The 18,887-nt window shown below is 47.0% G+C and overlaps 1 protein-coding gene across 2 annotated transcripts; it reads right to left on the bottom strand.

Annotated features, from left to right (window-relative positions):
* Nucleotides 1–113: 113 nt before the first annotated feature.
* Nucleotides 114–18,394, bottom strand: LOC134396214 (zinc finger protein 154-like). Of its 2 annotated transcripts, XM_063122630.1 has the most exons (6): nt 18,328–18,394; nt 15,049–15,231; nt 10,882–11,008; nt 6,375–6,844; nt 4,145–4,253; nt 114–2,445 (listed from the first exon to the last, which is right to left on the bottom strand). In XM_063122630.1, exons 2-6 carry the CDS (start codon nt 15,139–15,141, stop codon nt 1,628–1,630), a joined length of 1,617 nt encoding a protein of 538 aa, XP_062978700.1. In that variant the 5' UTR covers nt 15,142–15,231; nt 18,328–18,394; the 3' UTR covers nt 114–1,627. The 2 variants fall into 2 exon arrangements, with proteins under 2 accessions (XP_062978700.1, XP_062978701.1); XM_063122631.1 differs by lacking the exon at nt 10,882–11,008.
* Between the last annotated feature and the right edge of the window lie 493 nt (nt 18,395–18,887).

The following is an 18,887-nucleotide window of genomic DNA, read 5'->3' as shown; positions in this document are numbered from 1 at the left end:
CACTGGAGGCTTGGTTTTTTTTCGTAATATTTGAGTTTATTTACAAATGTACAGCTTGAGTCTTAGCGGATACACTGAACTCTCAGGACTTAGAAATTGGGGGGTTGGGGCTGTTTTTTGGGGGGGGTTTAAGGCAAACTTTAAAAATATCTACTTTCTATCACAGGCTTCTATGCACCTTTATGAGGGTCTTTAAGGTAGTACAGTCATTGCAGGGCAGAGGGGGAACAGGTGCATGGAAATGGGTGAGAGATGTTTGAAATCGCTAGAATTTTCCAAACATTGTCTCAGCGCTTGTCTGATGCCCGATTCCTGTCAGTGCTTACGATCGCCGCTTGCTCTGCACGAATGGAAAAATTGCGCAAATCAAGCAGCGATCCGACATGAAATCTGCGCAAATGCCCCCCGTATTGACAGAACTTTCCTCTATAGACTAAAAAAAGGGGTTTTCAGTTTACGGCGGGAAATGCGTGCAAAATCGAATGAGGAAAATTGTGCTAATCGAACGTGAGCACGTGTCTGTCAATTTGTGAATATTTCCAGCCGCAGCGTGCTCACACTCACATTCAGGGCTTCGAACAGAGCATGCTCGCATGTACTGTGAGTAAAAATGAAATTTCCGTACATCTTCACATGCGTACCTATTTGTGAAGCGCACAGGGCTATCCTGCACCCCGCAAGAGTTGCCACTCGTTTTCCCCTCACGCATCATCCAAACAATTGTTCATAATAATGGCTGGTCACTGGGCCCTGTCCTGCTCTGAACAGTTTTATCAACATCTCAAATTTTCATAGGCAGTTTCTCACATGAGACTCTGAGCTCCAATGGGAGATTTCATTATTACGTCAAAAACAACCTCCCAGGGCTATCCTTCAATTGACTCCCCAATTTCCTGAATCCAGTGTGGATTTTCAGATGATTATCCATTTTTAGAGGCTCAGCATCAGAAGGTACAAACTAGGTTTCTTGTAACAAGATGGCGGCATGGACATTATCACTTCAAACTGTAGGCAACTTTTAAATGCTCCCTCAAGTGAACAAATCCCTCCAAGCAGAAAACTAGCACAACAGGGAGCAAGCAGGGCTAGAACTTTTCTCCCTTGATGTTCCTAGATTTCTACTTGCAGGTAGATTGAAAAACAACATTTTAAAGTGTTTAAAAATGTTAAGTTTTAAAAAAAATAAGTTTGGGAGTTTTTAAAAGTGGCATGCTGCACCTGCAATCTGAAATGGTACAGTTCATGCTTCTATCTCATCCCTGCTTAATTGGTAAGCCAAGCATACGATCTGAGCATTTGCCACGATTTTATACTCTCCAGAAAGTTTTCCCATGTATGGATCATTTTACAGAGATTCTCTCCTATGCGGAGTTTTCTTGTGCGCAATTCAAAAACATACTTGCAGGCTGAAGTTTTTGCCGCAGTTTGAACACGTTGACGGTCCCTCTCCTGAATGCATTTTGTTACGGGAGGAAAAAGGCAGAGCACTGAGGAAACGTGGTTTCCATGCTGTGGGGGCGTTTATTACAGCTTCGTCCAACGTTTAACGAAACCTGATCTTTGGCTGAGAAGCTATGCCCACAGCATAAACACCAATAACAATTCCCCCCTCCGTTGTCAACCCCTATCATACGAGGAGAACCCAGACGGAAGCTTGGCCCACGCTTGGGCCCTCGCCCTCACAGGGCCTCTCCCCCATGTGGATTCGCTTGTGTCTTTCCAGGGCCGTTTTCCGCGTGTAGCTTTTCCCGCACTCGGAACACCGGTAGGGCTTCTCGCCCGTGTGGGTTCTCCGGTGTCTAATAAGGTTCGACCTCCAACTGAAGCGTTCCCCGCACACAGAGCACTGGCAGGCCTGCTCTCTGGGGTGGGCTCTCCGGTGCGCCGCCGGGAAAGCCCTCTGGCGGAAGCACTTGCCGCAATCCGGATCGCACCGGTGCGGCTTCTCGCCCTGGTGGTTTTTCTTGTGCGTCAGGAGGTCGATGCGGTGGGAGAAGCGCTTCTCGCAATGCGAGCACTGGTAGATCTTCTCCCCGATGTGGGCTCTCTCGTGGGCCACCAAGTCCAAGCTCTCGTCGAAACACTTGCCGCAGTAGGAGCACTTGTAGGTTTTCCCTCCCGTCGTTTGTGTGCTCCGATTCTCCGCAACCTCGGGGCTTCTCGCACCTTCTGGGCCTCCCTCCCTTCTTTCATAGCTGCTCAAGAGTCCCCCGTGGAAAGTCCACCTGTGTACCTTTGTAGCCCCTTCCTCGCAAAGCAACGCTAGTTCAGGTTTACTCTCCTGCGGGGTTTCTACCTCCTGCTTCACTCTAGGAGCCTCCTCCGCTAGGAGGCTCTGAAAACATTCCCCAGCGGCTTTTTCCTGCGATCTTGTACCGATTCTCCTTTGCTCGGGTCTTTCTGGCCAAAAGACCTCCTTGTACTCCAGCGCTTGGTTACTATTTCCTGGAACAGACAGAGAAAAAAATGACATGAGAGAGAGAGAGAGAGAGGGGGAGAGGGAGAGAGAGAGGGAGAGAGAGAAAGAAGGAGCATTTGATTTTTTAAATGGATCTACAACCAAGACTGCAGTGTTCAGTCGATTAATCAGGCCCGGTGTCATTAAAAACCTGACAACTGTTACCCAGAGGACCTCCTCTTCTGCTGCTCCCAGACTGTGGAACGGCCTGCCGGAGGAGACTCATCAACTTGACAGTCTATTAGCATTTAAGAAAGCTATAAAGACTGATCTCTTCCGGCTGGCCTATCCAGGGGAATTTTAGGATGTTTTTAGAATGTTTTTAGGATGTTTTAACAATATATATTATGTTTTAATTCAGTTTTATGAAATTTATATTTACTGTTGTTCCCTGCCTCGATCAAAAAAGAGAGGCGGGTAAGAAATAAAATTTATTATTATTACTATCACATCCTGTCAAATGTCTGGGAATAGGGAAAAGTCTTAACCTGGTGCTGAAAAGATGACAATGATGGCGCCAGGCGGACCTCACCTGGAATGTTCCAGAATCAGGGGGGTCACCACCAAAGAGGTCCTCTCTCCTTTTTGCCACCGTCCAAGCCTCGCTTGAAGACAGCACTTTGAGGAGGGCCTCAGGTGATGATGACTGTAGTATATGGATAGATTCATACTGGGAGAAGCGCTCCATCAGATATTGTGGTATTGGAAATCACCCACTATGTATCGGGAGCTCCAGGGCACCATGGGAACTTAAAATGGCAGCTTCCAGTCACCACTGGAGTATCACTGCCAAGTTCAGGGGTAGTATATTTCCAAACACCAGCTATTTGGGAGTAACAATGGGAGAGGGCTCACACTCAGCTTGCGGGCTTCCGAAGAAGCACCTAGTTGGCTAGTGTGGGCAACAGGAGATTGGATTAGGTAGGCAACAGGGCTTTCCTTATTTATTTATTATTATTGCATTTATATCCTGCCTTTTTTCCTCCACGGAACCCAAGGCGACGTACATAATCCTCCTCCTCCTATCCATTCTATCCTCGCAACAACAACCCTGTGAGGTAGGTTGGGCTGAGAGTCTGCGACTGGCCCAAAGTCACCCAGTGAGCTTCCATGACCGAGTGGGGACTAGAACCCGGATCTCCCGACTGCCAGTCCAACACTCTAACCACTATGCCACACTGGCTTAAAGAAAGGAAGACCCATAAAAATGGGAGAAACGTCTCAGGACGCTGAAAGAAAGATCATATTTATAAAAAAACAAACACACAACCTGTTTCAGCATATTTGTATTTTAAGGCCTTCTTCAGGGGGTTATAAAAATCTCTGCAGAAATTCTTATGATACCTTCACTGGCGACTCAGGAGAGGCTTATTGTAAGAATTTCTGCAGAAGTTTTATAGTTTTATAACTGTTTTTAACTTTTGTAAACTGCCCAGAGAGCTTCAGCTATGGGGCAGTATATAAATGTAAGTTGTTGTTGTTGCAACAATAGGCCTTAAAATACTAATCGCCTGTTGGGCTTTTTAACAAATAAAACCTTTCTTTCAGCATCTCTTCTACTCGTGGGTATCTTTTGGATGCTCCTCCACCTTTTGCACATTTGTGTTTTTTTCTCTCCATAAATATTCAGGAAGCACTGCAGTCACTTCGCCACATGCCCCGATCCGTGCCCCCGATAAGGCTTACCCAGGAAGTCCCCCTCTTGCTTGGCCTCCGCAGAGAGGTGCATCTTCACCGCGTCCGACAGATCCTGCTCTGGAATGGGGGACTTGACCTCCGCCGCAGGCCCCCAGACCTAAAACGGAAAGAAGTCAATCAGACAACAGGAGATGTCAAAAGATGCGCAGGCCCTGCTCTCTGCCCATTGCCTGCCCCCTTCCACTACCCTTCATGCGCACTGCGCACAATCAGCGTCGCCAACGGAAGAAGCAGGGATAGGCCCTGCGTTTGCTCTCCGTCCTCATCTATCATCTCGAAGAGGGAGGATGTAGTCCAACTTGGGCAGATGATGATGATGATATTTACATTTATATACCACTCTCTGGACTCTCCTCCAACATTTCACAAAGAAACATGAAAGGCTGCTCTAAACCTAGAATCATAGAATCGTAGAATCGTAGAGTTGGAAGGGGCCTACAAGGCCATCGAGTCCAACCCCCTGCTCAATGCAGGAATCCACCTTAAAGCATACTTGACAGATGGTTGTCCAGCTGCCTCTTGAAGGCCTCTAGTGTGGGAGAGCCCACAACCTCCCTGGGTAACTGGTTCCATTGCCGTACTGCTCTAACAGTCAGGAAGTTTTTCCTGATGTCCAGCCAGAATCTGGCTTCCTGTCACTTGGGCCCATTAGTCCGTGTCCTGCACTCTGAGAGGATTGAGAAGAGATCCTGGCCCTCCTCTGTGTGACAACCTTTCAAGTATTTGAAGAGTGCTATCATGTCTCCCCTCAGGCTTCTCTTCTCCAGGGTAAACAGGCCCAGTTCTTTCAGTCTCTCCTCATAGGGCTTTGTTTCCAGACCCTTGATCATCCTCATTGCCCTCCTCTGAACACGCTCCAGCTTGTCTGCATCCTTCTTGAAGGGTGGTGCCCAGAACTGGATGCAATACCTAGTCAGACTAGTTGTTCATTTGGCCCTGTATTCAGTGGCAGCCCAAGATGTTCTGACGCTTGAGGCAGAACCATAAATGCCTCCCTCCCCCCACCATCAAAGTGCATCATACCCAAAGCCAACCAAGTAATTTTGCTGCCTGAGGCAAAAAAATCCCTCCCCAAACACCTCTTCCCATCCCTAGCAGTGAAAGTACAATGACTAAATTAAGTCTCATTGATTTCAACGAGTCTACTCGAAGTATGACTAAGTTTGGATCCTGTCCACTAATAATAATTTCATAACTAAACAATTTGCTGCCTTGTGCAGAAATTAAAAATCTGCCGCCTGAGGCAGCTGCCTCACCCTGCCGAATGATAGGGCCGGCCCTGCCTGTGCTCTGACTGGCAGCAGTGGGTCCCCAGAGTCTCAGGCAGAGAGGGGTCTTCTCAATCCTGATCTTTTCCCACTGGAGACTCTGCATGCAAATACAGGGCTCCACTAGTGTGCTACAGTCCCACCCCAAATAGGGGAGGGACTGTATTCAGGGGCTGTAAGTGGATCCTGTTGTTTTTATACTGTTGTTTTTATGTTTTTGATGGTTTTTAAATTTTGTATACTTTTTAATGTTTACCATTTTTAACTGTTGTAAACCGCCCAGAGAGCTTCGGCTGTGGGGCGGTATATAAATGTAATAAATAAATAAATAAACCAACAAACATCCAGATTCCAAACATCTCTCACTTCAGAAGATCTCTCGTTTCACCCCAAGGTTCACTGCCCAAGACCCCTCTCCCACTCTCTCAGGTTGCTGCACGTCGCTAAAAGTTATTATTATTATAATTAGTATTACTACTACTACTACTATTATTATATTTATTTGTATCCCACCTTTTGCCCAATACTGGGCCTCAAGGCGGTCTTACAAGGTTTAAAACATACATTGTATATATAAAAACGTTTTAAAAACACAACAAAATTATAAATCATTAACGTACATGGGGGGGGATGGGACAGATTATTCTCCTGATCTTTCTTTCCCCTAAACTCTGCTGCCCTGCATTGGTTTCTGAAGCATGGAATCTGCCCATGCCCAGGTACCCCAGAACTCTATTTCCTTACATTAAATGAAAAGAGCAGAGTTCTGGGATTTTTAGGACCAGGATGAGCAAAAGTCAGGTTGCCAGACGTTTTGGACTTCCACTCCCAGAAGCCCCTGCCAGCATGGCCAATGGTCAGGGAGTGGAAGTCCAAAACACCTGAAGGTCTACTTTCCGCCCACCCCTGTTTTAAGGGTCAACAGGGTGGTGGTGGTTAGATGATCTCACTTTTTCTCCTGGTCTCTCTTGCGTTGCCACGCCGACGCTGTCCTCTTCAGCCAAAATTTCTTCCTTCACGTTCACAAAATTAGCCAGGTTGCCCTGGGTTTCACTGTTGAGGCCTGGCAGAGTTGGGTTCACACCCTCTCCACCAGGCCACTGACCGAGAGGAGCGACCCCCTTCAACGAGGTCTGGAAGTCCTTCATATCGTACTCCACGGAAGGCGGAGGGCTTGTCTCTCCCACGTGAGGGGCCGCCATCTTCAGGAAGGACAGGAACTGATCTTCCCATTCCCGTTGCAACCCAACAGCTGGATTTTCCTCAGCCTGTGGCCGACCCGACCCGTTCAGAACCACGTTGTCGATCCCAAGTCGGACAGCAGGACAGCCTTTTCCTTCTCTCTCCATTCTCTCCCTGAGTTCGTGAGCTGGTGCCGGTTCCCCTTCCTCCATATTTATTCCTGCCTGCAGCTCCTGGACTGGGAAAGAAAGCAACGCAAGTCAGACAGCGATAAAGACCGGCCTCTTCCGGAAGGATGAATTTTAAACCAAGGACTTTAAGATGTCTTGATTGTTATTTTGATATTGTATTGGTTTTATATGCTCTTTTTGATTAATTTGATGTAGCTGATTTATATTGTATTGTTGTACTAATGTTGTCCCCGCCTCGATCCAAAGGGAAAGGCGGGTAATAAATAAATAAACATTATATTATTATTATTATTATTAATAATAATAATAATAATAATAATAATAATAATAATAATAATAATAATAATAATCTCCCCTGAGGAAAGAGTGCCAGGCTGCCTTGAGGCCTAGTTCACCCACAAACAGCAGACAGGGCGCTAAAACGTCTTGGGGCCAGGATCAGTACCTCTGGGCTGATGCAGCACCTAAGCGCCCCAGCAAGGCCCAGTCAGGGCCGGTGCCAGACTATTTTGCACCCTAGGCAAGGTAAGCTACTTACACACACACACACACACACACACACACACACACACACACCCAAAAATGCCAACTTTGATTTTTAAGAACATATGTTTCCTGGAAAAAATAAGAAGCACAAAACTTGAAACTGCTAAATTTATTTTAAAGTGCAAGAAATACGTCATGCCAATTATAGCAAACAAATTGGAAAGGAACGTCTATGGGTCTAAAATGCATTATTTAATAGGAATATCACCTCCAAATCATCCCCCCCAACTCACACACACACGCACGTGTGCACACACACACACTCAGCATCACTCACTCCAAACAAACACACGCATGAACACACGCATTCACTCAAAGACCCCATGCACCCCATTCACGTTCTGGAAGTCCAAACGTGGAGCTGCCCACCCCCCACCTGGCTTCTCTTCAGCGGGCGAGATGGCGCCCCGCGCCCGCCCAACCAAAGCAAAGCGAGGGACGCTGGGGTGGGCGGTCCCATGTGTGGGCTTCCGCCCAGAAGCTCGAACGTGGAGCCGCCCCCCACCCCAGCGTCCCTCGCTTCGCTTTGACGGGGCGGGGTACCATCTCGCCTGCCCAGGCCCAGATGAATCCTCGGGCCGGGCCGGCTCACAGCCAGTGCACATGAGTGCTGCGCTGCGCCTGGCGCCCTTCTTAGCTTGGCGCTCTAGGCGGCCGCCTGAGTGGCCTCTATGGTAGCACCGGCCCTGGGCCCAGTGGTCCTAAAAGTCTCTTTGGCCTTCCCGTCTGCCTGTTCCCAGGCTTATCTGGCGGCGGCAGCAGCTCGAACCGGGACACCACCTGCCCATCTAAGTTTTCCATAGTATCCCAAAACAGAGCATCACTGCAGGGGATTGTGGGTAATGTAAATGATGGCCAGCCCACAAGAACTCCAGGAGGGCTCAATGATACTTTAGAATTGCACACAATCAATCAGCATTAACAAATGGCCATCTAACACCTGCCTTAATTGTTGACCCTTTGATCACCATTTTAGGGTTAAATTACACCATCACGAGTTAGCAGAGTACTATAAAATCAATCAGTACGTTCCTTAATGGACCAGGGCTTGCTCACACAACCCAGAAAATTTGTTAGTTCTGATATCAGGACACACAACAAACGCTGAGGCTTTTTAATCAAGCGAACTGTGTTTGCAGTTTTGCAGCTTGTCCTTTCTTTTTTCTTATTACAGGTTGGTCAAAATACGTATATGTAACTGGTATTTCTAATCTTGTTGCCAGATTTTCTTGTATAACTATTTAAATTTCCTCAGTTTACTTCCTGTTATGGTCTTAACAGCTAATGAAGCATTTTAAAAGAAGGACTAGAATGTATTACATGTTTGAAAAAGAGTAGTTTATGATTTTCAATTTGTTGCGTATTACTTGTTTCTTAAATACACTACATGTAGTTTTTAGATAAACGACAGTAGATAACTACCCTCTTTCCCCGAAAGTAAGACATCCCCCGAAAATAAGACCTAGTTCCAGTTTTGCCCCTCGCTGTAATATAAGTCCTCCCCCGAAAATAAGGCCTCCCCCGAAAATAAGACCTCCCCGATAATAAGACCACCCCGGAAATATACAAGTAATAAATTTCCTTTTTTTGTTGTTCAACAATAAATGTGTACCGTATTCTTCTTCATGGAAAAATAAGACATCCCCTGAAAATAAGACCTAGCGCATCTTTGGGAGCAAAAATTAATATAAGACACTGTCTTATTTTCGGGGAAACAGGGTAGTTTTTATCAAGTTTTTTTTAGTTAAGAATCTGCTCAGTAGGAGCCAAGACTGATAGATATGCATAGTATTGTAGCTGCTAGAACAAAAGACTATATTATCACAGATATCCAAATTTCACTTATATTTGTATGGGTGTTGTTCTTGTTCTTAACCTTTTATATTAAATAATGGTTTTGTAATCTATTTGTTTTAGCTCCTGAGGAAGGATTCCTCTGAATCCGAAACGTCGAGCATTTTTTACATCATTACAAAAATAAAAAGTTCATTGTTTATCTATACACGGCACCAGAGCGCGTCTCTCTTTCTTCCACCTTCCTACTGGTGCCAATTCCCTTCGTCTACCACAGCCCACAAGCTGGCCAAGAATGCCGCAGCTCTCCGCCCTCTTCCAGGGATCAACCTACGGGATTCCCACCCCTGTTCCCCTCTTCCACGAACCTTAGCATTGATTTCTCCAAGCATTCTCCTCCCCTCAAACCCAAACCATAGTTCATTACAGCCTCAGCCAGGTCGGGGGGGGGGGGGGGGGGATACTGCCCTCATCTGACCCTGCCTTAGCTCCCCCTTCCCTCTCCTCCTATCAGTAGCGGAAGCTTCTGGCTCGGCATACTGCTGCCCCCATGGGGTGAACCACAGGAACTACAGTTGGAGCATCTTCCTTCCCCAACCTGGTGCCCTCCAGCGGTGTTGTACTACAACTCCCAGCATGCTCCAGCCAGCCGTGTCTTTCTACAGGCAACTATACTCTTTCACTGAGCTTGTTCTCTAACCTCCAGGCACTGACGCCAAGCTTTTGGTTCCTGGCTCCCACGGTAGGGTGACCATATGAAAAGGAGGACAGGGCTCCTGTATCTTTAACAGTTGTGATCAAGAGGGAATTTCAGCCAGTGTCATTTATATACATGCAGCACCTGGGGAAATTCCCTCTTCATCACAACATTTAAAGCTGCAGGAGCTATACTAGACTGAGTAGGTACAAAAGAGGGCAGGGCTCCTGTAGCTTTAAGTATTGTAACGAAGAGGGAATTTCACCAGGTGCTGAATGCATACAAATGACACCTGCTGAAATTCCCTCTTCATCACAACTGTTAAAGACACAGGAGCCCTGTCCTCCTTTTCATATGGTCAGCCTATCCCACGGAGCTTTAAGGACACCTCTATTTTCTCCATTTCCAGTTTCTCTCTCTCTCTCTCTCTCTGCCTTACCTACCTCAAAGGGTTGTTGTGCAGATAACTTGCATTTATTTTTACTTATTTCTAAAATTTACTAGTTGCCCCTATGGCACGAGTGAGGAACTTCTAACAGCCTCAGGGCTTTCAAGAGCCACATTCTAGCGGTGGGCAAAAGAAAGAGGCTGAAACTCCTGGCATATTTCATCCTCAAGCTCTTACTGCCACTAACTAGGAGAGGCAGCATCCTTTTCGAATTGGGGGGTGGTGGTGCACAAAAGCCAAGAAACCAACACAATGATTGGTGGTTGAGAGAAAAGGGGTGTGGCAAATGAACGGGCCCGTGGTTATTTTGGAGGGCCGAATTGGAACTCCAGGAGGGTCGAATTTGGCCTCTGGGCATGTGGTTCCTCACCCCTGACAAATACTGAAATGCTCTCTTGGTAACATACAATAAAAACATGAACAGAGCACTGGGAGTGGGGTTTTTTTTAATGGGGGCCCCGGAGCAGCACCCAAAGATACCAGTTACTAGCACTGGCTCTGCCCTGATCACATCCCTATAACGTACCAATCAAAAACAGCAATGACAAAAAACCCAAGGCTTTAGCACCGACTCAACACAGAGCGGGAACGACACTTACCCAGAGAGGCCACGATCCCATAATTCTCTGCCATGACTTCTCGGTAGAGAGCCCTCTGGCCTGGGTCCATCAGAATCCATTCCTCCTCAGTGAAATACACGGCCACCTCTTCAAAGGTCACAGGCCCCTGTTACACGGAGGAGAAAAATATCCCCATGAAGCTGCCTTCTCCTTAAATCACCCCGCCGATCCATTTAGCCAAGTATCGCCTGCCCCAACTTGCTGTAGCATTTATATCCCGCCTTTTTTCCTCCAAAGAACCCAAGGCAGAGAACTTAATCCTTCTCCTTTCCATTTTATCCTCAAAACAACAACCCTGTGAGGTGGGTTGGGCTGAGAGTCTGGGACTGGCCCAAAGTCACCCAGTGAGTTTCCATGGCCGAGTGGGGAATAGAAACCGGATCTCCCAGCTCCCAGTCCAACACTTTAGCCACTACACCCCACTGGATCCCTAAGGAACCTCCGGCCTACAGGCCGAATTCCAAACCAGCTCTCTGGAGCTCCCCAGTTTGCCCCGCCCTTCTCCTGGCCCCGCCCCCTTTCCTGACCGTCAATCATGTAGTGGTTTTCCGGCTTTTGCATATCTTTTCCCCATGCTAAAAGATTGAAATGCCTCTCCTAAGGCTCCTGACAGCTTGAAGCTACAGCCTACTGAGATTTTTCTGTATTTTCGGCCACACCCCCTTTTGCCTTCAGACCCCGCCCACCACTACAATGCAGTCCCCAAGAACTTCTCTGAAACTGAATCTGGCCCTCAGACTGAAAGAGGTTCAACACCTCTGCTTTAGGGAAAGGGTCTTTCCCAGGAGTTCTGCCCCATTAGCGCCGTTTCAGCTTGAGACGGCCTGGCCTGAGCCTGGGACCTCCCTGCATGGGAACAGAAAGAACCCCGCTGGTCAGAATGAGAGTCCAGCATCCTGGCACCAATAGCAGCCACCCAGACGCCCAGAAACATGGCTTAAAAGCAACAGGCCTCTCCCACTGGCTGCTCCCCAGCGACTGGGATTTCAAGGTACAAGGCCTGGAATACTGGGACTCTTTAGCTATCTACCTAACAGTAGGGTGACCCTATGGAAAAGGAGGACAGGGCTCCTGTATCTTTAACAGTTATATAAAAAAGGGAATTTTAGCAGGTGTCGTTTGTATGCCTGCAGCACCTCTTCATCACAACAGTTAAAGCTGCAGGAGCCCTGCTTAGCGTGACCACATACAAAAGTGGGCAGGGCTCTTGCAGCTTTAACTGTAATGATGAATTTCGCGCATACAAATGACACATGCTGAAATTCCCTTTGCTATACAACTTTGCCCTGTCCTCCTTTCCATATGGTCACCATAGCCAACGCCACGGACAAATCTCTTTTACACTAGGGAGCGCTGCAACATCTTGTGGCGGTGAGTTCTCTCCGTTCATTTGGCGCTGTGTGTGTGAAGGAGGCACTTCCTTTTATCTGCCCTGAACCTACTGGCAGTCAGTTTCAACGGGTGAACCAGAGTTGCATGATCACGATAAGTGGGAGGAAAAAAATTCTCTCCATTTTCCCCGCACCATTCTTAACTACTTCCCTCTAATAGTAAACTTAGGTGGTAAGTGCCAACAACTATATGGCCAAAATGGGGCCACTAAGAAGCAGGCACTGGCATACTCAAGGTTTGCAGAAGCAAAAATAAAAATGAGGGGCTGGAGCAACTCTCCTATGACAGAAGGTTAAAACAGCTTTGAAAAATGGTGAATGAGGGGAGTCATGATAGAGTAGGGTGACTGTATGAAAAGGAGGACAGGGCTCCTGTATCTTTAACAGTAATGTAGAAAAGGGAATTTAAGCAGGTGTCAATTGAAGAGGATGAAATTCCTTCTTCATCACAACAGTTAAAGCTGCAGAAGCCCTGCCCTCTTTTGTATCTGGTCACTCTGCTATAGCTAGTGTAGCTTTAACTGTTGTGATGAAAAGGGAATTTCACCCTCTTCAATTGACACCTGCTGAAATTCCCTTTTCTACATTACTGTTAAAGATACAGGAGCCCTGTCCTCCTTTTCATACGGTCACCCTAACTATGAGCTCCATCACACCAGCGTTTTATCGCTCTGTCTCGCCTTGTTTACCGTTTTGCCCCGCCACCCTCACACAACGTCGTCCCTGTCCTGCAGTCATCTCACCTCTTCCCCTCCATTTCCCTTGTTTTTCTAGAGCGGGGAAAGTGCAGCATTTTTTCTCCACACGGGATAGATCCGCCCTTCCGTCCCCGTGTATTGCCGGCCTCGCGCTATGTCGTAGAACCACCCCTCCTGGGGGCATCTGCGTTGAAGGGCGGTCTTGCTGATGTAGGGTGACCATATGAAAAGGAGGACAGGGCTCCTGTATATTTAACAGTAATGTAGAAAAGGGAATTTCAGCAGGTGTCAATTGAAGAGGGTGAAATTCGCTCTTCAGCACAACAGTTAAAGCTACACTAGCTATAGTAGAGTGTTCAGATACAAAAGAGGGCAGGGCTTCTGCAGCTTTAACTGTTGTGATGAGCGAATTTCACCCTCTTCAATTGACACCTGCTGAAATTCCCTTTTCTACATTACTGTTAAAGATACAGGAGCCCTGTCCTCCTTTTCATATGGTCACTCTATGATAGAGGGGTACAAAATTATGCCTGGTATGGAGAATGTGGAGAGGGAGACATTTTTCTAACCCAGTGGGGCCATCCCATGAAGCTGATGGGTGGGAAATCCAGGACAAATAAAAGCATGTACTTCTTCACACAGCGCAGAGTTAAGCTACAGAATTCACTACCACAAGATGTAGTGATGGCCACCCATTTAGATGGTTTTAAAAGGGGGTTGGACCAATTCATGAAGAAGCAGCTATCAATGGCTACTGGTACTGATGGCTATATGCTACCTCCAGTATCAGAAACTGGATGCCTATGTACATCAGTTGCTGGGGAACATGGGTGGGAAGGTGCTATTGCATTCATGTCCTGCTTGTGGGTTTCCCATTGGGACAGCTGGTTGGCCCCTGGATGAACAATTGCTGGACTAGATGGACTCTTGACCTGATCCAGTAGGCCTCTTCTTATGTTCTTAACCCCCCCTTGGAACCACCAGGGAGCAACATTCTCAACTGGTTTTCCTTCTTCCCGTCCTCTGACTGACCCAGGAGAAAACCTTTTGCCAGGGCCATTGCCTGGCTCATATTCCCAGACCCAATGTTGCATTTCCTGGGGTGAGAGGGTCAGGAACTGCCCCAAGACCACCAGGTCTAAAATCTGCCTTTCTGTGTTCCTCTGTGGTTTCAGCCACTGATGGTCATGATAGAAACCAAAGGCACAGTTACAAGATGGGGGATACTTGGCTCAGCAATACTACAAACGAGAAGGATCTTGGAATTGTTGTAGCTCACAAGCTGAATATGAGCCAACAGTGCGATATGGCTGCAAGAAAGGCAAATGCTCTTTTGGGCTGCATTAATAGAAGTATAGCTTCCAAATCACATGAGGTACTGGTTCCTCTCTATTCGGCCCTGCTTAGGGCTCATCTAGAGTATTGTGTCCAGTTCTGGGCTCCACAATTCAAGAAGGACGCAGACAAGCTGGAGCGTGTTCAGAGGAGGGCAACCAGGATGATCAGGGGTCTGGAAACAAAGCCCTATGAAGAGAGACTGAAAGAACTGGGCATGTTTAGCCTGGAGAAGAGAAGATTGAGGGGAGACATGATAGCACTCTTCAAATACTTAAAAGGTTGTCACACAGAGGAGGGCCAGGATCTCTTCTCGATCCTCCCAGAGTGCAGGACACGGAATAACGGGCTCAAGTTAAAGGAAGCCAGATTCCGGCTGGACATCAGGAAAAACTTCCTGACTGTTAGAGCAGTGCGACAATGGAATCAGCTACCTAGGGAGGTTGTGGGCTCTCCCACACTAGAGGCCTTCAAGAGGCAGCTGGACAACCATCTGTCAGGGATGCTTTAGGGTGGATTCCTGCATTGAGCAGGGGGTTGGACTCGATGGCCTTGTAGGCCCCTTCCAACTCTGCTATTCTATGATTCTATGATTCTATGATCCCAGAGTTGGCTGCAAACCTCCCAGGAGTTCTCAGCCTCCTGGTAGGGAAATTTCCTGAAACGCTGCCATGTACATCTGGCCCAATTGTTTTCTTTTCCAGGCTTGGCCAAGTACTTACCCAGAATCCTCTGCTCATCCCAGCATGGGATACTGGACTTCCTTCTCCTGCTCCATTCATTGTTTCAGGAGATGCTGAGTTTTGCTCATCCATTTTGTACGCCCTGTTCCAGCGTAACCTCTGAAGGGAACCTCAGAGCTAAAGGATCTCCTTGGCTCATCTGGATAGAGAAAAGGACTTTCTCTAGAGAGAAGAAATATCAAGAATCAGTGAACAGGGGCAGTGATTCTGAAGCCGCACCACACCAAAGGACTTGAATCATTGTGCCTTGACAAATTAAAACAACCATTTTGGATGTGTCCACCGTTGGAAAGGATCTCAGAGGTCGCCTAGTCCAACCCTCAGCTCAATGCAGGTTCAGCAATGCAGGGTGCAGCCACAGCACCCCTGACAGATGGCCAAGAAGAACCCACCACCCACCAAGGTTCCACTGCAGAACAGATCTCAATGTTAGGAAATTTCTCCTGATGTTAAGTCAAAATCCGCTCCCCTGCAATTTCCACCCCTTTGTTCTAGTCCTTCCTCCGGAGCAAGAGAGAACAAGTCAGCCCCATCTTCTGCACAGCAGCCTTTCAGGTATTTGAAGACCGCTATCATGCATTAATCTTCTCTTGTCCAGGCTAAATATACGCAGCCCTTTCAAGTCTTCCTCAGAGGACTTGGGTTTCCAGACCCTTCTTCATGCTCTCCAACTTGTCAACAATGCCCTTTTTAAAACGGGGCGTCCTGAACTGGACAGAATACTCCATTCTTTTCCCCTTGGATCAAAGAGGCCCTTGAATGGCATTGATTCTGTCACCACTGCCAATAACGGGTAGCAACGCCATTCCAGGGAAAGAATACAAACACAGCAAATGGGATTTCCTGACCCAATCCTGATGCACCTAGTAGACATGGGAGAATCCAGGAAATGTCACCATGGGAGGAACAAAGGAAACTTGGGAGCTTGTGGGTCCTCCATCTCTGGAGGTTTTTAAGAAGAGGTTGGACAGCCACCTCTCAGGGATGGTGTAATTGGTTTTCCTGCACATTGTGATTCTATGCCTGATACCAAAATGGCCAGTATTGTTCCATCTAACTCAGCCTTCCTCAACCTGGGGCACTCCAGATGTGTTGGACTGCATCTCCCAGAATGCCCCAGCCAGCAGAGGAGTTGTAGTCCAACACATCTGGAGCGCCCCAGGTTGAGGAAGGCTGATAACTGAACACTGTCTACTCCAGCCTTTGCCCAACCTGGTGACCTCCAGATGTCTTGGGCTGCAACACCCACTATTCCTGACCACCATGGCTATACTGGCTGGGGATGATGAGGGTTGTAGTCCAACACATCTGGAGGAGACCAGGTCGGGGAAAGGCTGGTCTACTACAACTCATAGTGGCTTTCCAGGGCCTCAGATAGAAAAGGCTCAGGTAGCTGCACCTCACCTGCTACCTAAACGTTTTAAAGATGAGAAGCACCAGGGATTAAACCTGGAGCCTTTCTGCATGCAGAAAGTGACCTTGTTCAGACAACAAGTGACCTTGTTCAGACAACATGCCAAGACACTATGGTTAAGCATTTTGAGTAAGGTGACCATATGAAAAGGAGGACAGGGCTCCTGTATCTTTAACAGTTGCACAGAAAAGGGAATTTCAGCAGGTGTCATTTATATATATGGAGAACCTGGTGAAATTCCCTCTTCATCACAACAATTAAAGCTGCAGGAGCTATACTAGAGTGACCAGATTTAAAAGAGGGCAGGGCACCTGCGGCTTTAACTGGTGTGATGAAGAGGAAATTTCACCAGGTTCTCCATATATACAAATGACACCTGCTGAAATTCCCTTTTCTATGCAACTGTTAAAGATACAGGAGCCCTGTCCTCCTTTTCATAGGATCACCCTAGCTTAGGGTGTTGTCTGAATAGGCCCATTCTTTCCCTCTCTCCCAAGAATGCATAGACCCACCCTGAGGCTTGACTTACTGGGCAAATTGGAACGCAATATTAACCGTGCTATTCTGCAGTTGCAATGATAATGGCTGCCCATTGCTCCGGGAACAGGCTGCAAAAAACAAGGGCAGGAGCTACACTACAGCTTTAAAATGGTTTATAAGTGTTGGGGCCCAGGACAAACTCCATATACAGTTTTCAAAGTGTCATATCCTGCTTGGTGTAGATTTGGCAACAACACACACATCATGTTGTGTCTGAAAATGCCTCCAATATGAATCTGGATTCTAGAGGTAGACGTTGGGTGACCATATGAAAAGGACAGGGCTCCTGTATCTTTAACAGTTGCATAGAAAAGGGAATTTCAGCAGGTGTCACTTGTATATACTGTATGAAGAACCTGGTGAAATTCCCTCTTCATCACAGCAGTTAATGCTGCAGGAGCTATACCAGAGTGACCAGATTTAAAAGAGGGCAGGGCACCTGCAGCTTTAACTGTGGTGATGAAGAGGGAATTTCACCAGGTTCCCCATATATACAAATGACACCTGCTGAAATTCCCTTTTCTATGCAACTGTTAAAGATACAGGAGCCCTGTCCTCCTTTTCATAGGGTCACCCTATTCTCCAGATATGCAAAGCAGAGGAGATGAAAGCTTAGAAATGGTGGGATATAAATAGCTTAAGTAGATAAACAACAGCAGCAGTTATCACTCCCTTTAAAACTCAGGTGGGGAAGAGAATGGAATAGGTTGCTGGAGGAGGGCTGGGCAAGCCGGCTGGAACCCTGAAAAGCAGCACTTCCACGAGGAAGTGAGAATACATTCCAACACTTTGTGGCAGGTCCTAGTTGTTAAACGTATTGTCTAAATGGAACAGAGGCTGTATATACTTCTAAATACCAGGTGCTGAGGACAGACAAATAGGGGAGAATTATTTATTTATTTATTACATTTCTATTACCGCCCAATAGCCGGAGCTCTCTGGGCGGAAAAGGATGCAGCACTAAATGAGGTCTTTGGTCTGGTTCAGCGGGGCAGTTTTCATACTGAGGCCACGGGTCGTTCCTCGTGCGACCATGTCTTGGGTTTTCTAGTTCTCCTGACCTTTTCATAAGAGCACAAGAAAAGCCCTGCTAGATCACACCAAGCGTCCATCTAGTCCAGCAGTCTGTTCACACAGAGGCCAAGCAGCTGCCCACGCAAAACCCACAAATACGTGGAAGTGAATTCTACAGTTTTAACTCTGCGCTGCGTGAAGAAGTCCTTCTTTTGATCGGTCTAGAATCTCCCACCAATCATTTTCTCCTCCCCCAAAACACAATTTCCCCCCATGGACATTCAACTCACCACCTCCAGGGATCAATCAGCCTTGATCTTCTCCCAAAATGTAATAATGCAAAAAATAAAAAGGCAATGTGTCGCTTTGAAAGGGTTTGAAAGAGGCCTAAAAAGATCTTAAAGGAACATTTTAAAAACAAATAGATAATTCAAAATCCCAGGGAGGGAGGGAGCTCCGTCCCCTGTGGACAGTTCCAGCCTTAAAAAGACCACCTGCTTTTGCTGCTCTTTCCCATGAAAGCCAGAAGGAACTCCTACCATAGAGGTTTGCACGGATAGAGCAGCAACCCTCTATGATTGGTCCAGAGAGTATGTCCATAGAGATAAAAAGTGTAGAAAATGACACAGCCTGCTTTCCCCTGGAAAACAATCAATGGAAGTCGTCATTATTGGCTATTGTTCTCTGTGGGCGCAGAGCGGTGTCTCTCTACTTTTAGTATCTCTATAGTGCAACTTTTACATGGGAGATGCAATTTGAGCCCGGAAGTACCTAAAGGGAGACGTTAGAGAGGTCAGCAAATGCACCGTAGACGTAAAAATGTAGACAAATGGTTCATTTTTGAAGGGGC

The sequence above is a fragment of the Elgaria multicarinata genome, chromosome 3 (genome assembly GCF_023053635.1).
Source record: "Elgaria multicarinata webbii isolate HBS135686 ecotype San Diego chromosome 3, rElgMul1.1.pri, whole genome shotgun sequence".
Classification (NCBI taxonomy): domain Eukaryota; kingdom Metazoa; phylum Chordata; class Lepidosauria; order Squamata; family Anguidae; genus Elgaria; species Elgaria multicarinata.
This window is presented reverse-complemented; position numbering and strand designations above follow the sequence as displayed.

Excerpts from the sequence above, each read along its gene's own strand:
- LOC134396214 (XM_063122630.1), bottom strand. The coding sequence starts at position 15,141 with ATGGATGAGCAAAACTCAGCATCTCCTGAAACAATGAATGGAGCAGGA. Across the intron at positions 6,845-10,881 it reads TGGGATCGTGGCCTCTCTGG|TCCAGGAGCTGCAGGCAGGA; the intron begins GTAAGTGTCGTT and ends TTTCTTTCCCAG. Across the intron at positions 2,446-4,144 it reads GCAAGAGGGGGACTTCCTGG|GAAATAGTAACCAAGCGCTG; the intron begins GTAAGCCTTATC and ends TGTCTGTTCCAG.